The following is a 17,404-nucleotide window of genomic DNA, read 5'->3' as shown; positions in this document are numbered from 1 at the left end:
AAATTTAGACTGGGGGCCCTACTTCCTTTCAGATCCCAGAAAATAATGAAAAAAAAAAAGCTTTGGTCCTTTTGGTCAAGCCAAAAGTGCCATCATTTCCAGTATACTGTAGTTAGTATATAGTTGGTTAGTATAGTATAGTTCCAGAAACACGCAGTTTATTTAAATCCAGGTTGAAGACTCACCTATTCTCAGCTGCATTTGAATAAAGCACCAAATCCACACTTTTAAGCTTAAATTTCAAAACTTACATTTAACTACTGGTTTTATCTACTGTTGTGATTTTATGTGTTTTGATTTTATATACTGTTTTGTTTGTTTGTTTGTTTGCTTGTTTGCTTGCTTTAATCAATTTTAAATCATGCTTTTATTTGTTTTTGTTTCTAATGTCTCTGTAAAGCACTTTGAATCACCTTGTTGTTGAATTGTGCTATACAAATAAATTTGCCTTGCCTTGCCTAGTTACTCCCAATTTACATAAATAAATGTTTATTTCAATCCAAGCTAAATTTTCTTATAAGAGATTGGTGTTATGGCAGATTACTCAGTGACATGTTTTGTAATGATAAAGTTTTGATTTGTATTTTTTCAGCACCATCTTCACCACCAGGAGAAAAAAATCTGCATCAACTACAAAGTAAAGCAGGTAATTTTACTCAGAGGACTTGATGTGTTAAATTTTGGAAGGATATGATATTGTTTTATACAAGCTGAGTAGTGGATGGTGATACCACCTAAATATTTATACTGGTTTTGTGGTGGGTTATTTTAGTCATACAAATGCCAAATCTAAATTTTGAGAATTTTTCAGTTCGGCAAATATATCGATGAGTTCATGGTCTGTCATCCAGTGTCACCATGAGTTTGGCGCAGCCCTTTAAGTGGGTATTCCCCTTGTGCGCGCAGCACTGAAGTATTTTAGTCCACGCCCACCTGCTGTGTGGGCCTCACCCTGGTCTAGTATAAGTTACGGTGAGACCAGGAAATCGGCTCTACCGTTTTTCTTCAGCCAGCCAGAAGATGTCCAGCAAGATCATTCGTCTGTGTCCATCCTGCCAGACCGGCTACATCATGTCGTGTGACCGACATGCCGTCTGTGTGGGCTGCCTCGGTCCTCACCATGCGGACCTCGCCCTCACACCTTAATCCTATTGCCGCTCCTGTTAGATCCTCCCGCCAGAGGAAAAGCAGCGAAGGCTGATGCTGAGGAGGCGTTCCCGCTAATAGAGGTATTCGCTGGAAGAAGCCATCGAGTTCTTCGATGGTGGGCCGGAATTGGATGATTCCACCCACCGTGAGGTAAACGGCAGTGGTGGCAGCTCCACTGCCTCCCAGCTGGGCAGCCTGGCGACAGAAGGGAGGCGGATGAGCGGACGCTCATCCACCCCTGGCCTTCATATGTCGGCGAGGACGCCGCTCCCAGTTGTTGGTGCGCTGCTCCTGGATCTGCCTGGCATCATCCAGGAGGCAGCTGGTGAGAAGGGACTTCCCGTCCCTCAGCCTGCTCCACCCCCATCTGATGATCTGGCGGGAAGGTATGGCTCCGCTCACTCTCATTGCCCAGATCCCATCTGGCCTCAGTTCCCGGCGGTGATGACCTACCTCTCTGAGGCAGCAGCAGAGCCAGCGAAGATTAGAGCGCCGGTCTCTACCTAGGGCTTCACAGACCGGAGTTTTCCGCCTGTTCTCCCTCTAGAGCCGAGCCTCGCTTCAGTTTTCGGCACCAAAATGACCAAGGTCGTTGGACAGCGACCGGCCCATCCCGCCAAACTTGACCAGCTGATAGCAAGGTTCACTGATCGTGCACATCAATGCACTGTTCAGTCAGCTGCATTGACTAACAACACTGCCTTGCTAGCGTTTGTCATCTCCAGGAAGGTGGAGGAAGCAGAGCTGCCAGAGGAGCTGAAAGGCTTTCTCTGTAAAGCCGCTGACACGATTCTGAATATGTGCACCACTTCAGCGGTATGTTCCTCTCGCATCGCTGCCTGGGCAACCTGGCTCCGCCTCTTCCCTCCAAGATTATACAATCTCACAGGGAAATAGTGCAAGCAATTCATAACATAAAATTTAGAAGCTTAGTGGAAGATAATACTTTATGTTAAGGTTTTAGTCTGCATACTGAACAACTCCACTTATATGGATTTATGTCTGGATGCGTAAATTAATCTTTTGCATGTTAGAAAATAAGGTCCAGGTTGCAAAAAATGGTAGATTTTTTTTTTTTTGATTGAATCAGAATTTTGGCCTTCAGATTTTTTTTCCTCTCCCATCCAGGTCAGTGCAGAGTTTCATAGGATCACGACCCTGAACCTTGAACCAAAGTTCATGTCATCGTTGGACTTGTATTCATCCAAACTCCTGTCCTTGTTTCAAGCCAAGAAAGCTGCTGCTGGACAACGCCACAGGGCACAGTTAAACCTTCTGCTTCAGGTAAGGAAGATTGCATTTTCTAACCACAAAAACGTTCCAACACAGCATTGAAGAGGCCCTTCCACTAAAAACGGCTTTTCTTAGGTTTCTGTTCAATATTTTAGTTCCACAGGTGTTCTTACCTTGATGGTGGGTGTGAAAACAGGTCAACAACAGAAAAAAAATAGTTATGTTAAAGCTAGAAATGGTAAGTCATGCTTTAAATGTGCAAATTTTGCCTCAGTTGAGACTTCCTGTTTTACAGAGTGGAAATTCCATCGAGAAAAAACGAGAAGTCATCATCAGATGTCTCATTGACCATCTGGGAGAGGATCCAAGTGCCTTAATCAAAACCTTTGAGGTTGGTGCAATAAATCTGTTTTAGTAGTAGTTTATTTTAGCTTGTGAGATCATAGAAAAGTTTTAAGATACTGTTCTAAAGAAGGGAAAAAAACACTTCAAAGCATACAAAAGAATAGCATTTGCTATTGCTATAAGATTTTGGAGCACAGTGTCTACATATTATGAGTACCGGTGATGTCATACAAATGAAACTTTTTGTTTCAATGTTTGGAAATATGTGAGCTTAAAATAGTTGTTTCTCTTTTTAAAGGACGGTGCTGATGCTGTCTTTGTTGAAGAGGCTTTGGCTGAGGAGGTGATGAAGATTTACCTGCTGCAGAATCAAGACAGGTCAGGCGAACCTACTGATGTGGGTATTGTTATTGAAGGCGTTACTGTTCTGGGCAAACTTGGGAATCTGAGCAAAGCCTGTTGATATCTTTTGGGACTGTGCTATGCTCTGGATCTGAAATACCCCAAGAATTTCAAATGCACATTTGAAGCATTTCAAAAAGTGTTCATGGAGCTGGATCCAGGAAACCTTTCTGTCAAGGTTCAAAGACTGAAAAATGACCTCTGTTCATTGTAGACAAAATTTCACAGGGCTGTTCTTAAAGTGTTAGACTTGTTAAGTGACATGTAATGCTCATCAAAAGGTTCAGTTGCGACATTGTTTTGACATTCCTGTTCATAAATAATGTTTGTACCATAAACTGTGTTTTTGTATTAACTTTCCAGATTCACATTAAGGTGTAAATGGGAGAGTATCTTCTGTATGGTTTTTTTTTTTTAGCGCAATCCTTTTTGAAACCTTTTTATTTAAATTATGGATGTTTTTTGGTCACTCTTTAGTTATAATCTTCCCAATTTTTTGGAATCAAAATAAGATGTTCAAAAACTATGTCACAGTGCAAATGTTTTTTTTGTTTTTTTTCAGGATTTATATTTTTTTTGGGATCTTAATTTTATTTTTGTCATTTGACCTTTTCTGAAAAGGTAAAGCACTGCGTTCACTTGAGCCACTTTTATTCTTTGTATGGCAGGTACATTTTTCTTGTTGTTAGCATCAATATGCCAGTTTTACAGAGTTTTATCAAGCATGCCAATTTGGATGCAATTTTATTATATAAGGCTGTTGTGACTGAAATTTTATCCAAGTTTTATCTACTGAATGTAGAACAGATTTCAGCTCACTGTGTTCAGAGAAGGAATCTGCTAAATGTGTGATTCACAAAAAAACTGTTTAAAATAAATCATTGTGAACAATGTTGAACTGACGTGGTTCTTTTTTCCTGTGTGTGTGTGTGTGTGTGTGTGTGTGTGTGTGTGTGTGTGTATATAAAATAAACTTAATTGTAATTAACGTTTTTGCTTAAGTTAACTTAAAAATATTAAGTAAATTGAACCATTATTTAAAAACAAATAATTGTAATGGTGTAGGTTAAATGTGCCAAGCATTTCAGCATTTCCTAATTAATATTTTATGTACTTTGAACTTTTGGTTACTGTTGTTTTAACTTACATTTTCAATTGTATTTACTCAATTTTGTATGTTACTGTAACATCTTTAATTGTTCATAACAACTTATTCCATTTTAGTTGGATTTACTCAATTAATAAGGTGTATTTAAGAGATGTGATTGTTTTTGCATTTACTCAGTGTAAAAGTGTTGCACCAAAATATTTAAGTAATTATCAGTTTTAGTTCTTAGAGTGTAATGTATTGTTTGGAGTTTAGTCTGATTGGTTCAGGATGACCTGCCATTATCCAATCACACGTCTGCTTACCTGCATCTTTTCTCTTTTTTCTAACCTGAGCACCTGATGGCTTTGAACTTTTGTTGTCCATCTTCCATTGGTTTGAATTTTGCGCTCCAGTACAAATGCAAATCCCCCAACCCGAGGATCAGCACAATTAACCTAACAGCAGGCACGTGCAGGGGGGGGGGCTAGAGGGGCTTGAGCACCCGCCCCTTTCCTGATGGGTGCCCAAGGTGCCCTTTTGTTGAGGCAACTTTTTTTTTAAAAATTGTTTTTTTTTTGTTTTTTTTTATGTGTGTGTGCGTGCGGAGTCCTGTCTGTGCCCCTCAACAATAATATTTAACTATTAATCACAGTTTTGCTAAATAAAAGGATCTGGCTTGCATCAGTCACATGATCACATTTAACCAATGATCGCCCTTGACGGCAGAACGCGCTGGTTACGAGCCGGGAACGAGCTCACAAAGAGCACGCGCATTTTTAGCGGTCCAGAGCTGTAGGAGAAACACAAGTTAACTCAGAGACACAGACTGATGCGACAAAACCAGTAAGTACAGTGGGGCAAAAAAGTATTTAGTCAGCCACCGATTGTGCAAGTTCCCCCACTTAAAATGATGACAGAGGTCAGTAATTTGCACCAGAGGTACACTTCAACTGTGAGAGACAGAATGTGAAAAAAAAATCCATGAATTCACATGGTAGGATTTGTAAAGAATTTATTCGTAAATCAGGGTGGAAAATAAGTATTTGGTCACCTCAAACAAGGAAAATCTCTGGCTCTCACAGACCTGTAACGTCTTCTGTAAGACGCTTTTCTGTCCCCCACTCGTTACCTGTATGAATGGCACCTGTTTGAACTCATCATCTGTATAAAAGACACCTGTCCACAGCCTCAAACAGTCAGACTCCAAACTCCGCCATGGCCAAGACCAAAGAGCTTTCGAAGGACACCAGGAAAAGTATTGTAGACCTGCACCAGACTGGGAAGAGTGAATCTACAATAGGCAAGCAGCTTGGTGTGAAGAAATCAACTGTGGGAGCAATCATCAGAAAATGGAAGACATACAAGACCACTGATAATCTCCCTCGATCTGGGGCTCCACGCAAGATCTCATCCCGTGGGGTCAAAATGATCATGAGAACGGTGAGCAAAGATCCCAGAACCACACGGGGGGACCTGGTGAATGACCTGCAGAGAGCTGGGACCAAAGTAACAAAGGTCACCATCAGTAACGCACTACAACGGCAGGGAATCAAGTCCCGCAGTGCCAGACGTGTTCCGCTGCTGAAGCCGGGGTGGAAACATCATGCTATGGGGCTGTTTTTCTGCCAAGGGGACAGGACGACTGATCCGTGTTAAGGACAGAATGAATGGGGCCATGTATCGTGAGATTTTGAGCCAAAACCTCCTTCCATCAGTGAGAACTTTGAAGATGAAACGAGGCTGGGTCTTCCAACATGACAATGATCCAAAACACACCACCTGGGCAACAAAGGAGTGGCTCCGTAAGAAGCATTTGAAAGTCCTGGAGTGGCCTAGCCAGTCTCCAGACCTCAACCCCATAGAAAATCTGTGGCGGGAGTTGAAAGTCCGTGTTGCTCGGCGACAGCCCCAAAACATCACTGCTCTCGAGAAGATCTGCATGGAGGAATGGGCCAAAATACCAGCTACTGTGTGTGCAAACCTGGTAAAGACCTATAGTAAACGTTTGACCTCTGTTATTGCCAACAAAGGTTATGTTACAAAGTATTGAGTTGTATTTTTGTTATTGACCAAATACTTATTTTCCACCCTGATTTACGGATAAATTCTTTACAAATCCTACCATGTGGATTCATGGATTTTTTTTTCACATTCTGTCTCTCACAGTTGAAGTGTACCTCTGGTGCAAATTACTGACCTCTGTCATCATTTTAAGTGAGGGAACTTGCACAATCGGTGGCTGACTAAATACTTTTTTGCCCCACTGTAGGTGTACAGCGCACACTGTAGTGTGTAGCACACAGGAGTATTAGCTTATTACGTACACGTTGGTAAGCTGTCTTGTTGCTACTGACGAACTGAAACAAACGAGCGTGCTGTGTGTGCAACAGCGCGACAAACATTATCTGTCCTTTTATTAACTGCACAAGTAGTGCTGGTCATAGCTGCTGGCTACCTGTGTAAGGCTGTCATGGGTCTGTAGCTCTGTCACCGTTTTAGGGAACATATTTAGTTTTAAAGTAAGTTTCCGGGCTTTTCCTGCCTTTCTGGAGGGATTATATTTCACTAAAAAACCATCTAATATGCATGTCCACATAATTATGCATTATTATAATTATAATATATTAAAAACATTTTTAAAGAACATACATTAAGAAGCAGATTATATTAGATTTATATTTTAAATAAGACAAAATTTGGATTTTACAGCAGTAAAATGATTGTATCTCTACAGTTTAAACATGTAATAAGCTTTGCCTCTGCACAGAGTGGATAGTGAAACAAATGGAATCATCATAAATACATTATTTCATATTTATTACTTCCCCCTCCTCTTTGCTTTATTATTGTAGCTCTAGTAATGAATAATAATGTAAGGATTCTGGATCAGCACCGTGATGCCCATAGTATATACAGTATTCTGAAGAAGGTCTAAAATGTCACTGTGTGTTTTATTTAGATGGATTTAAAAAAAAATATTACTCATGATATAACATTGTGCAGACATGGCTGGTAAGGACATGAGGAGGAAACAGTAGGAGCTGTGTGAGGCTATTAAAGGCAGGGCTATAACATTTTTCTGTCATCATTTTATTATAGATTAAGTGCAAGAGTTGTTAGGTGTGGATAATTAGATTATAGTTTATTGCAATAGCAAGTTGTGCCTTGTTCTCACATAGACAGCAAGTGCAGAGTGATATATGAAATGATGGGATGGAAGGAAGAAGAGAAGCAAAGAGTGATTCACAGGCAGAGCCTAAATTATTTCTCACAGTTTTTGTTGCCTTATGGTTCCAAGCGCTGTCACCAATCTTTGCATTTTGTTATTATCTCATGACACTTGTTTAATCAGCTACCATCTCTCCTGTGGACTTTTTAATGTCTACAGTCTCAGACCAACACAGCCCTGCCCTTCCCATATTAGATTCTTGATGAATGTGTGTTGTTGTTATTCAGCCTGGTTCAATGTGCTCCTTTTTAACTTTGAGCACCCGCCCCTTTAAACCTCTCTGCACAGCCCTGCCTAACAGACCTACACCTTAGTTCACAGATTCACTTTGTCTAAGGTTGATTTCTGGGATTTCACACAACCCAGGATTCAGATCGTGAATCCATGATGGGCTTGGATTTACATCATTATAAATGAAATGTGCTCTACTTGGAAGCAGCCGGCCCCGCCCCTTTTGACGGGTTGTGTGAGACTTTAAATCATCAAACTGTAAATTATAAAATTAAATTGTTATTGATCCTTTACCCCGAGTCCTAAAGTGTAGATTTATTTTCTTACTCTTCTTATATTTATTGTTTGTTTACTTGCACCGCTGTAACTGCAGCCTCGTCGTCTCGTCTCTCTATATGCTGGACTGTCTGTAGCGGAGATGACAATAAAGTTTACTTTGACTTCAGCAGCGCGCAGGCGCACCGAGGGCTCTCGCGCTCACTTTATAGAATTTAGAAAAAACATGGGTGCAGATTATAAGTCTGTATCATAATATCTGTTTGTTGTTTTTATTTTGTTTTGCGAGTTGGTTATTAGATGCCGCTCCAGCCAGCCAGAGACTCCCCGCCGCCCCGCCCTCTCCTCCCTGTGCCGCCAGCAGCAGGCGCACCTCGCAAACGGAGGGCGCCCTTACTCCCAGCAAATGGCTGATAGAAAACCGATCGGTGCCTACGAATTTCCCAATATGCGCTGGCATGACGTCGGGGAAGCATGGGTACGACCGATTATTTTATTTTTTTCTTGCCCGTGATGCCCCCCCCACCACGATGCATTCTATTGGTTTGCACACTTACACACACCCAGCTGTGGTTTCCTGTTTTGCTGGACTCTGGAGAGCCCCGCCTTTAACGCTCTTCTCTCACAGAGAGCAACAGAAAACTTGGAAAAACTCCAGATTGACTGAACTCAGTTCAAAGTTACCTTGACACCTTTAGATGTGAGACGTAGTGATGGTCCGCTTGAAGCTGACGCTCCGGTGCGTGTGTCAGAAAGATCAACGCGCTGCTTCAGAAGCACCGTGTCGAGGCTTGATTCGTTTGGCCAGAGTCACGTGATCAGTGACGTCTGAAGCTTCGTTTAGAACGTACCTTTTTTTAAATCGAACTTTATTTAAACACAATGAGTATACAACATACAAACAGATGAAGTTTACAAAAGAACAGAACATGAACATACAGAACCAGGAGTAAAAAAATGATGATATGAGTAGGCGAAAAAAATCAACATATAAATATTGTTCTGAGAGGCTTTTTGTTGGTTGAGTCTGAAATTGATTGTATGTACAATTCATATCCTTATAAAAAGGCAGAAATATGGTGTTTTATTAATAAACTTACATTTATAGATATAAAATAGCTAAAAGTATTAACAAATTTTTATAAAAAACATTTATCATTCTTCCTGGGGAACTTAAAGAAAAAGAATAAAACATTTTCCATCGTAAAGAAAACTCCCTTAAAATATGGACAATAACAAAACTGCTAAATTCTTCCAGAATCTCTGTGTAGAGGAACCAAAAGAGATGTGCCACAGTTTCTGGATGATCCCCACAGAAAGTTCAATTAGTATTTATGTCTCTTTTAAATGTTACCATATAGTGACTGGCTGGGTCACATTTATGAAGAATTTTATATGAGATTTCCTTCACCTTGTTCACAATTAGATATTTATGGGATCATCCAGACTGTCTTCCAGGTGATATCTGGAACATGTCGGTTCCAGTAAGATATTCTATATATGGGAGAGACATGATATCTTCTTGGAATAAACTACGTATTCTCTTATTGCTGTTACCAAGTTCCTGTGAAAAGCAGATTTTTCCCACTGCTGACTCAGCTGGATCAGGGAGAGTGACTGAGGCAGATATTGAGCTGTCAGTGTTTTTATATAACATTAAAGTCCCTGAGGGTATGGCACCAAGCACCATTGAGAATTCCCCAACACTGACGGGAAAATTATATAGTGTAAGGAATTCATTGTAAGTAAGTAGTACTCCCTCGTTAAATTTTAAAACTTAGTAGCGGCCGCCATTGTTGGCAGCTGAAATTTGGCTGGGCCGCGCTATGAATTCTGGGATATGGTGGGCAACGAAGGACACACCCGACCCATCCTTCAAAATCGGGGGAATGAAGGACGCATTTGAAGGAGTCGAGGAATCGGGACAGCCTTCGTCGCCTGGCTGTGACGTCATCGGCCTTCAAATGCGGCCTCCGGAGGATGCAGCCGACGTTTTGGGACACAGCTTGTGTGTCTTTGTTGGTCATGTGACCTCCCAGGGACTACACATGGAAACGAGCAGTTTAGCTCAAATCTGGCAGGTTTCCATCGTCTGTTTTTGTCCTGATGTCCATGAACATGAACACTGTCCCTGTCAAACACGTCCAGATAATCTGATCCAGTGTTGTTCTTCTTCTGTGGTGTTTGTGATGGAGCAGCAGCTGCTGATCCTGATGTCCTCCACCAAGGGGGCAGCAAATTCAGCTGACTGTCATCATTTATTAAAAAGATGTAACAATGTGACATAATGCAATATAATAGTGTCAGTTACACATTGTGGGTTGCACTGTGGCCAGAATGGACATTACCTCCTGCCTAATGGAAGCTGTCAGCCATCCTGCAACCATGAATTAGATAAGCAGAAGTGAAGGGATTGTTAACAACAATTTAATAATAAAATGTAATGTGATAGTTGCACTTTATTAGCTCCCCACAATCGTATGAATAATAAGCATGAATGCACTGCATGCTCATAGCAAGTTCTTTAGGTTTAAAGTGAGATCCTGCTTTAAAGGGCGCTTCATCTGCTGGGAATGACATGTTTCTTCTAGTATGTAAGGCTCAGCCCATCTTACTGGGACTTACTTTTGTAGATCCACATGCTCTAAACCTGCTGCTCCATGATTGGTGCAGAAGCTTTAAGCTACTATTAGCAAATAATAACCATGGACTTAGTTGTTACTACAATAACTTATCATTGAGCAACTTTTAATTTTACTTGTAAAACTATGCAAGTAGAATTGAATGGGGCACAGTGAGCTGAGCACAGGCCCACTCTGTGACACTCAGAGGTTTGTGGATATCATACTGAGAGTATTGGACACAGTGCAGCCAGCTTGCAGCCACTTTCCCACCACTTTAGCACAATGTTTACATGAGACTCAGCCACACTAATGTTCCTGGGCAGACATGTGGTGCAGCATGGCTGATGGCACTGTACCTGCAGCTGTCATGGACAAGAACCACTCAATACCTCACCCAAGCCAAGCCTGTGCTGATGTTGTGATCTGAGACCGAGACACTAACCCAGGATCATGATATGATGTTGTGAGAGTTTCACTAAGAATTAGCTCTGATTACAAGATTTCAATCTATCGTAACTCTAATTTGTATTTACTTCAGTTTGTTCATCTTGGAGCTGTGTGCAGCTGAGGACAGTCTTATTATTACCAGGTGAGGATATGTAACAGCCACAGTCTGTAGAGATGATGTCACCATGGAGTGGTGATGTCACTGGAGCTGCCAATATGTGCTCCAGCCAAAGCTACACCAGAGGGTTGTGCTGTGTAACAGGTTGGTGCAGGTGGTGTTATCTACATTTGAACATTAGGCAACAGTCTCATGAAGACACTTTCTATTGTTCACTAAAGACCAACAATAACAGAGACAAAGGGAGAGCAGCAGAACTAGTGCTAACAATTAGCACTGCTAGCCTGCCCACCAACACCAGCTAATGTTCTAAAAACGATGATCAATGATTTTGCTGTAACGGCTCCAGCTGTCTGTGTCAGGGACACGTTGGAGATGAAGTGAGTGATCCAGTGACAAAGGTTTGGAAAGCTGCAGTCAGCTGAGACTAAAGGAGTCACCTGACCGAGAGACCAAATGTTTCACTGAGAACGTCCAGATGAACAGAATCAACCTTTGGGATAATCTGTTCCACACATCCATGTTTCACTTACTGCATTATATTTCCTCATTGCTGTGCACACAGGCCTGTGGCTTATAACCAACTCCAAGTTCAGACTCAGAGGCTGCTGAAGCTGTTTTCTGGAACAGAGACGTGTTGGATATAAAAGCAACTCTTCTTTATGTGTCAGCACTGAGGAAAGGAGCAGCTTCGTTTCTAAGTGTATGAAGGACTGTAGCAGTGTGTGTGTGAGCTTTATTTCACAGACAGAACCATGTCAAAAACACAACTTCAGGTAAAAACAATACAAAATCAAAGAGTCTGATCAGAAGGATTAAACAGAGGAGTGTGGGACTGTTTTTAACAGACAGCAGGTTAAGCCAGGCTGGAGGAGTAAACTGAGCCTCGGTGTGAGCAGCAGTGTGTTTGACAGGAAGCTGAGATAAACAGTCTGGAGCCCATTTAGTGCTTCATATGAAAGTGTGAGGATTTGAAAGCAAATCTAAAATCAAGCAGGAGTCAGTGTGAGAATGATTTGTGCTTTTCCTCAGTCAGATGCTGGGAGTTTCAGTTCATCCATGTTCAGCGTGCTGTGCTTTGTGTAACAGGAGAATATGACAGTATAAATCAAGTCTTCATGTCACTGAAAGCCTCCACAGTCTGCTATGGAGGTGCATCAGTTTGGATTTACAAGAAGAACATTTCTTAAACCTGCCACAAGATGGCGCTCCAACAGAAGGGATGTCCACAGTGTAACACAGACACACACATACTGTGTGAATGTGTGAGTGAATGGGCTTTCAACACAAGGCTTCTGCTGCTACCTTTAATGACATAATTAGCTAACAAGAACAAACTGTTAATTACCACCAAAGAACGGCTCCAGATTTTAGCTGCTGACCATTTTGTGAAACGTTGATTACATCAGCTTATTGTTGATTTTTCAACCTTAATATCAGCTGCTTTAAAGGAGCCTGGTTCTCTGGCAGTAACACTTTTCTTCACTAGATGCAGTGCAGGCACAGTCTGTGTTTCTAAACTACACACTAATGTTCATTGTTGTGCAGCTAAATCCTCCCTCTGGATGGGAAGAATCCCTGTCAGGCTTCAAACACCTGGCTTGGTGTTCTGGAGCTAATGTGTCACCTGTGAGGACTCTGAGATGAACACACAGCAGACACTTCAGTTCTCCGTCTGTGTGTCCTCAGTTTCCCAGCATGCCTTGGCTGTGGTGGTGGAGGTGAATGAGGGGGAACATGCTGCTCTGTCAGCACTCAGGTTTCATACCTGGTGATCTCAGAGGACAAAGCGGCGTTACAGCAGCGCACGTTGATGTGAGCTGATGCTCTGAATAGTTCAGACTTCAGCCTCACTCTGAGAAAACAAACGACTGACTGTCAGCAGCAACTACACCTGCTCCATCAGTGACGGAGAGAAGAACTGAGACTGAGAGACATACAGCTTCAGGTCAAAGGTCAGAAACGCCCGCTCTTTGTACGGGTCAGGAGTTAGTACTGCAGAGGTCAGAGGTCAGCTTGCTGACAAACCATTTGAAACAGTTTGGAGCTAAAAGCACAACAGCAGAGGAAAGAAGAGACACTGCAGAGATGATGCAAAATATTGTGTTTTGTTCTCAGCTGTCAAAAAGTGTAACACACGTGTTCCAGCACAGCCTTTGTGTACTTTCACTTCTCCATACTGTCCATTGGAAATCCTGTTTGTTACTTTTTGATTTCAGTCCATGTGTCCAAAGCAAACTTCTGTCCCACACTTTCTCTGCTGACTCTTCACCGATGCTCAGATGATCTCAGATGATTTCACCAGAACTCATCAAAATTCGGGCTCCACAGAAACCCAGACGTCACTAAACAAGCGTAACAAGCAAAGTGAAAACTGGTCGTTCAGCTTTATTGACCAAAGATAAGCTCACATGTCACCTCATGACACAGACACTTATTTCCACAGCATGCACGAGGACTGACAATAAGTGTCTATAAAGCCACTTCTATCTGCCACACCTGTGCTTCTGTCATGGTTGCTCTCCTCTCACTCTGTCATTTATCCACAGTCTGCCTCCCTCTGCTCCGTCAGCTGACGTCCTCTCTACACCACCTGCTGTGTTTTATCCTGCAAAAACACATTTAAGAAGCGTTGCACCGAGTAACGGGAGGAACTGCTATAAAATCCATTTAAAGGAGGTGGTGCTGAGTGCTGTGACTGGGGTCCCACCACTGACATCACGGGTGGAGGACATGTTGGAAAACTGCTACAAAGTGCTGTGCAGCCAGCAGAGCTTACAGTCTGTCCTGTGTGTCATACAGGCTCTCACACTTAGTGTTTCTGTGACACATTGAAGAGAAGTTTGTGTTGTTCACAGTTGTGCTTGTACTGAGTGACAGCTGACATGACCTAACAGGAATAATGTGTCTGTGCTGAATGAGAAGTAACACACAATGAAGTCTTGATGCATCTCAATCATCCAGGAAAGTGAGTCTGTTGCTTCTGTTCATCTGGACGCAGCGTTTTGTGGGAGAAACGTGTCGTCATCATCAGGTGACGTCTTCAGTCTCAGCTGCAGGTTTCAGTCTTACAAACAGGACATTTGCATAAAGACTGAAAGCAGCTGCAGGAACGATGGGCTGGGAGCTCCGTTCCTTCATCTTAATTATGCAGATTCTCAGGACCATTGATCAACAACCACTGATCCATGTCCATGAGTCCCATTCACAGAGATGTGGGAATGGCTGCAGTCACAGCATGTAAGATGGAAATAAATGAGAAGTATTTAGCTGAAGTGGATTTGATTTATGTTACTTCTTTTTTAACTTGTAGTTCTACATTGGAAGATTATTGTGATATTGAAATATAAAAATACATTTATATTCTATTATTTTCTCAAAATAAGCGTCACACTCGTGGAAGCCGGTGTAGCCGCCGAAACGCCTGCATTTATGGAGACTTTCAGCCCCAGGTAGGCCAGTTATGGATCTTCGGATCCACATTATGTCAGCAGCTGTTCTCCACCGTGAACTGTGTTCAAACAAACACGCTCACGCCTCACAGACGACAGCTTACAGTCCTGTAGAGATAAAGTGACTTCGTACAGCCCCGACCTGCAGACGCTGTGCGCAGAGGTTCAGGAGCAGAAGTCCCGTTGTAAACATATCACGGCAGACCCGACGATGTTTGCATGAACGCGCTTTTCAGCATCTCTTTATTGACCACTTTACACACACGGTTGCTGTACGCACACAGCCGGCTGTAGCTTTGCAGCTCACAGCCCGACACACACCAACAACAGCAGAGAGAGCACAGACGTTAAGGCGTGATTGCGGGTGCCGCTCAGGTGCGTCCGCCTCCCCTGCAGCGGCGCTGCAGACCACGCCCGCCACACGCAGTAACCAGGTAAAATACATACTTGGGCAGAATTTTGCAAACATCTATTTTTCATTTTGTAGCAGCATAGAGCTTTTTTCCAATTATTTTTTAAAAGTCAGGTCAAGGCTCCGAAAGCCCAAAGGCGATATAACAGTTTGTGTTTGCTACATGGATCATTGTAGTTCAGCTTTCCTTTGTTATATTTCTTTAAGAGCTCAAAATGTGTTCATTACATAAATCAAATGTAATTTTCTCTGTAGCACTTCATGGATTTCATAAGCAACACACTGTAGTTGTTCACACAAAGCATAAAGGTAAAAACAATATACACAGTGTTATCTTCATTTTAGATGTCACAAAGTATTTGCGGCTCCCAGTGTTTTCCCGAACCCTGACCCTTTGCGTGGAAACCGGGTCCAAAAGGCTCTTTGGGTGTTAAAGGTTGCTGACCCCTGCACTAGGCCCAACTGACACATATATTTGATTCCAAATACAAAAAATAATGTGTAACCTGCTGGAAGAATGTAGGAGGTTGAGACAGGATCTCAACACTTGGTGTCTGCAACAAAAGACAACAATATGTGGGCCGATCGTGGCTCAAGAGTTGGCAGCTCGTCTTGTAATCGGAAGGTTGCCGGTTCGAGCCCCGGCTCGGACAGTCTCGGTCGTTGTGTCCTTGGGCAAAAAAGCACTTTGGGGTCCTTAGGGACGAGTAAAGCGCTCTACAAATACAGGCCATGTAATGGCAGAAACATTCTCTAGTGTAAATCCTGACTAGTTCATTAACTACAGATCAGTTTCAGTGAACATTATTCACAGAGGGATCTGAGTTCCTTATACCAGACTCTACAGAAACTGTAACACTGTGCAGCTCTGCGACTCAACAATATGACAACAATGTAACACACACTAGAATCATCAAATAAAGCCCCACTAACCACTAGAACTAGAACTAACTAACTAGCACTGGACACTTGCATATTAGAGATTTCTACCACCATAGGAGGCGAGATATCATCCTTGAACCAGAGCATCCAGCCCTCAATTTCGGACATAAAAAGCGACGTGGCCAGGCATGATAACACTTTGACTGAACTGCAGGACTGTGCCTCGAACCACTCTGACACCATCGCCACTCTCCAGGCCACTGTGGAGCGTTTGTCTGCGGAGGTAAAGAAGTTAGATGAGAGATGTGGAGCTCTTGAGGCACTCCAGGAGGAATCATTTAAGAACTGCAGGAATACCAGAAGGCACAGAGGGACCCAAGATGACTGAGTTGGTTCACACCTGTTGGCGGAGGCGCTATCTCTCCAGGAGAAGCCACTCATCGATCGAGCACATAGAGCGAATCGCCAGCGTCCCAAACAAAGTCATCTTCCTCGGCCCATCATCTTGAGATTGCACTACTACCACATTGGTGAGGAAATTCTGCTGAAAGCTGCAGAGAACAAGAACCTGATGTATAAGGGTTTTTAAAATAAACATCCTCCCAGATTTCCCTCCCTCTGTTGGAAACGCAGAGCCGCATTTGCAAATATGAGAGGAAGACTACGTGGGATGACCGGCGTCAGGTACAGACTGCTATACCCTGCAAAGCTGTTAGTGACCCATGGTGATGTGAGGAAAAGCTTTACCGATCCCAAAGAGACCGTAGACTACGCGGAGAAGCACCTCTCCCACCCACCTTCAAATGTATTAAAAGCAAGGATATATCTATATGTCTAACGCTGACACAGCACTGTGTTTCTTCTTTTCCCTTTATATTCCATGTAAAGGTGAATATGGAGCGTTTATGGAGCTCGTTTATTGACCAGCTGTCAGTTAGAAGGTAAGAGTTACTAGGTTAACAGAGGTTAGCAGTAACAGTACGGGGAAGTATATTGTGTTGTTCTTTTGTTGGTTTTTATTTTTTATTTTATCCTACTTTACTTTGTTATTTTGATTTTACCTGTTGTGAGTGCTTCCCGTAATTCTCCTTTTTCTTGCGCCGCTGCGGCCAGAGTTCACAACATTACATATTTTTGTATCTATAAACAGGAAGCTGACACTCTCCAGACTTTATCAAAGGTGTGAGCGTCACAGCAGAGGCCTTTGTGTCAACGTAGCTGAAGACAAAACACAGAAACACATGAAGGAGATTTTCCTGGCCTGGATTTTATACAAATATTCTGCAGTACATCAAAAATGAAAGAAAACCATTAGTCAACATATGAACATCACCTCTGAAGTTACAGAGCTTTGATTGGAGACACAGCTGAGCGTTTTGCATTTTGCATAATTAATTACATAATTAATTATGTAACCATAATTAAATGGTTACATCATCTTTAAAGTCCCCAGAGATCAGGAAAAGGGCCTGAGGGTGCTGTGTTTGGAGTCTGCTGGTTACAGTGTGCAGGAC

The 17,404-nt window shown here is 42.4% G+C and overlaps 2 protein-coding genes across 2 annotated transcripts in view; one reads left to right on the top strand and one right to left on the bottom strand.

The window, feature by feature from the left end:
- Window positions 1–17,404, bottom strand: part of LOC146634319 (protein NLRC3-like) — a 580,191-nt gene that overhangs the window by 138,682 nt on the left and 424,105 nt on the right. The gene's annotated exons all lie outside the window — the stretch shown is intronic.
- On the top strand, window positions 2,309–3,192 carry LOC146634325 (uncharacterized). Its single transcript, XM_085376871.1, has 3 exons — window positions 2,309–2,433; window positions 2,678–2,773; window positions 3,026–3,192. The coding sequence occupies exons 1-3, from the start codon at window positions 2,329–2,331 to the stop codon at window positions 3,188–3,190; spliced, it is 366 nt and encodes a 121-aa protein (XP_085232997.1). The 5' UTR covers window positions 2,309–2,328; the 3' UTR covers window positions 3,191–3,192.

Source organism: Diplotaxodon limnothrissa, linkage group LG3 (assembly GCF_057381915.1).
Source record: "Diplotaxodon limnothrissa isolate DT_005_m linkage group LG3, D_limnothrissa_male_GT1.1, whole genome shotgun sequence".
NCBI lineage: Eukaryota > Metazoa > Chordata > Actinopteri > Cichliformes > Cichlidae > Diplotaxodon > Diplotaxodon limnothrissa.
The sequence above is the reverse complement of the archived record's forward strand: the minus strand, read 5'-3'. Positions and strand labels throughout refer to the sequence as shown.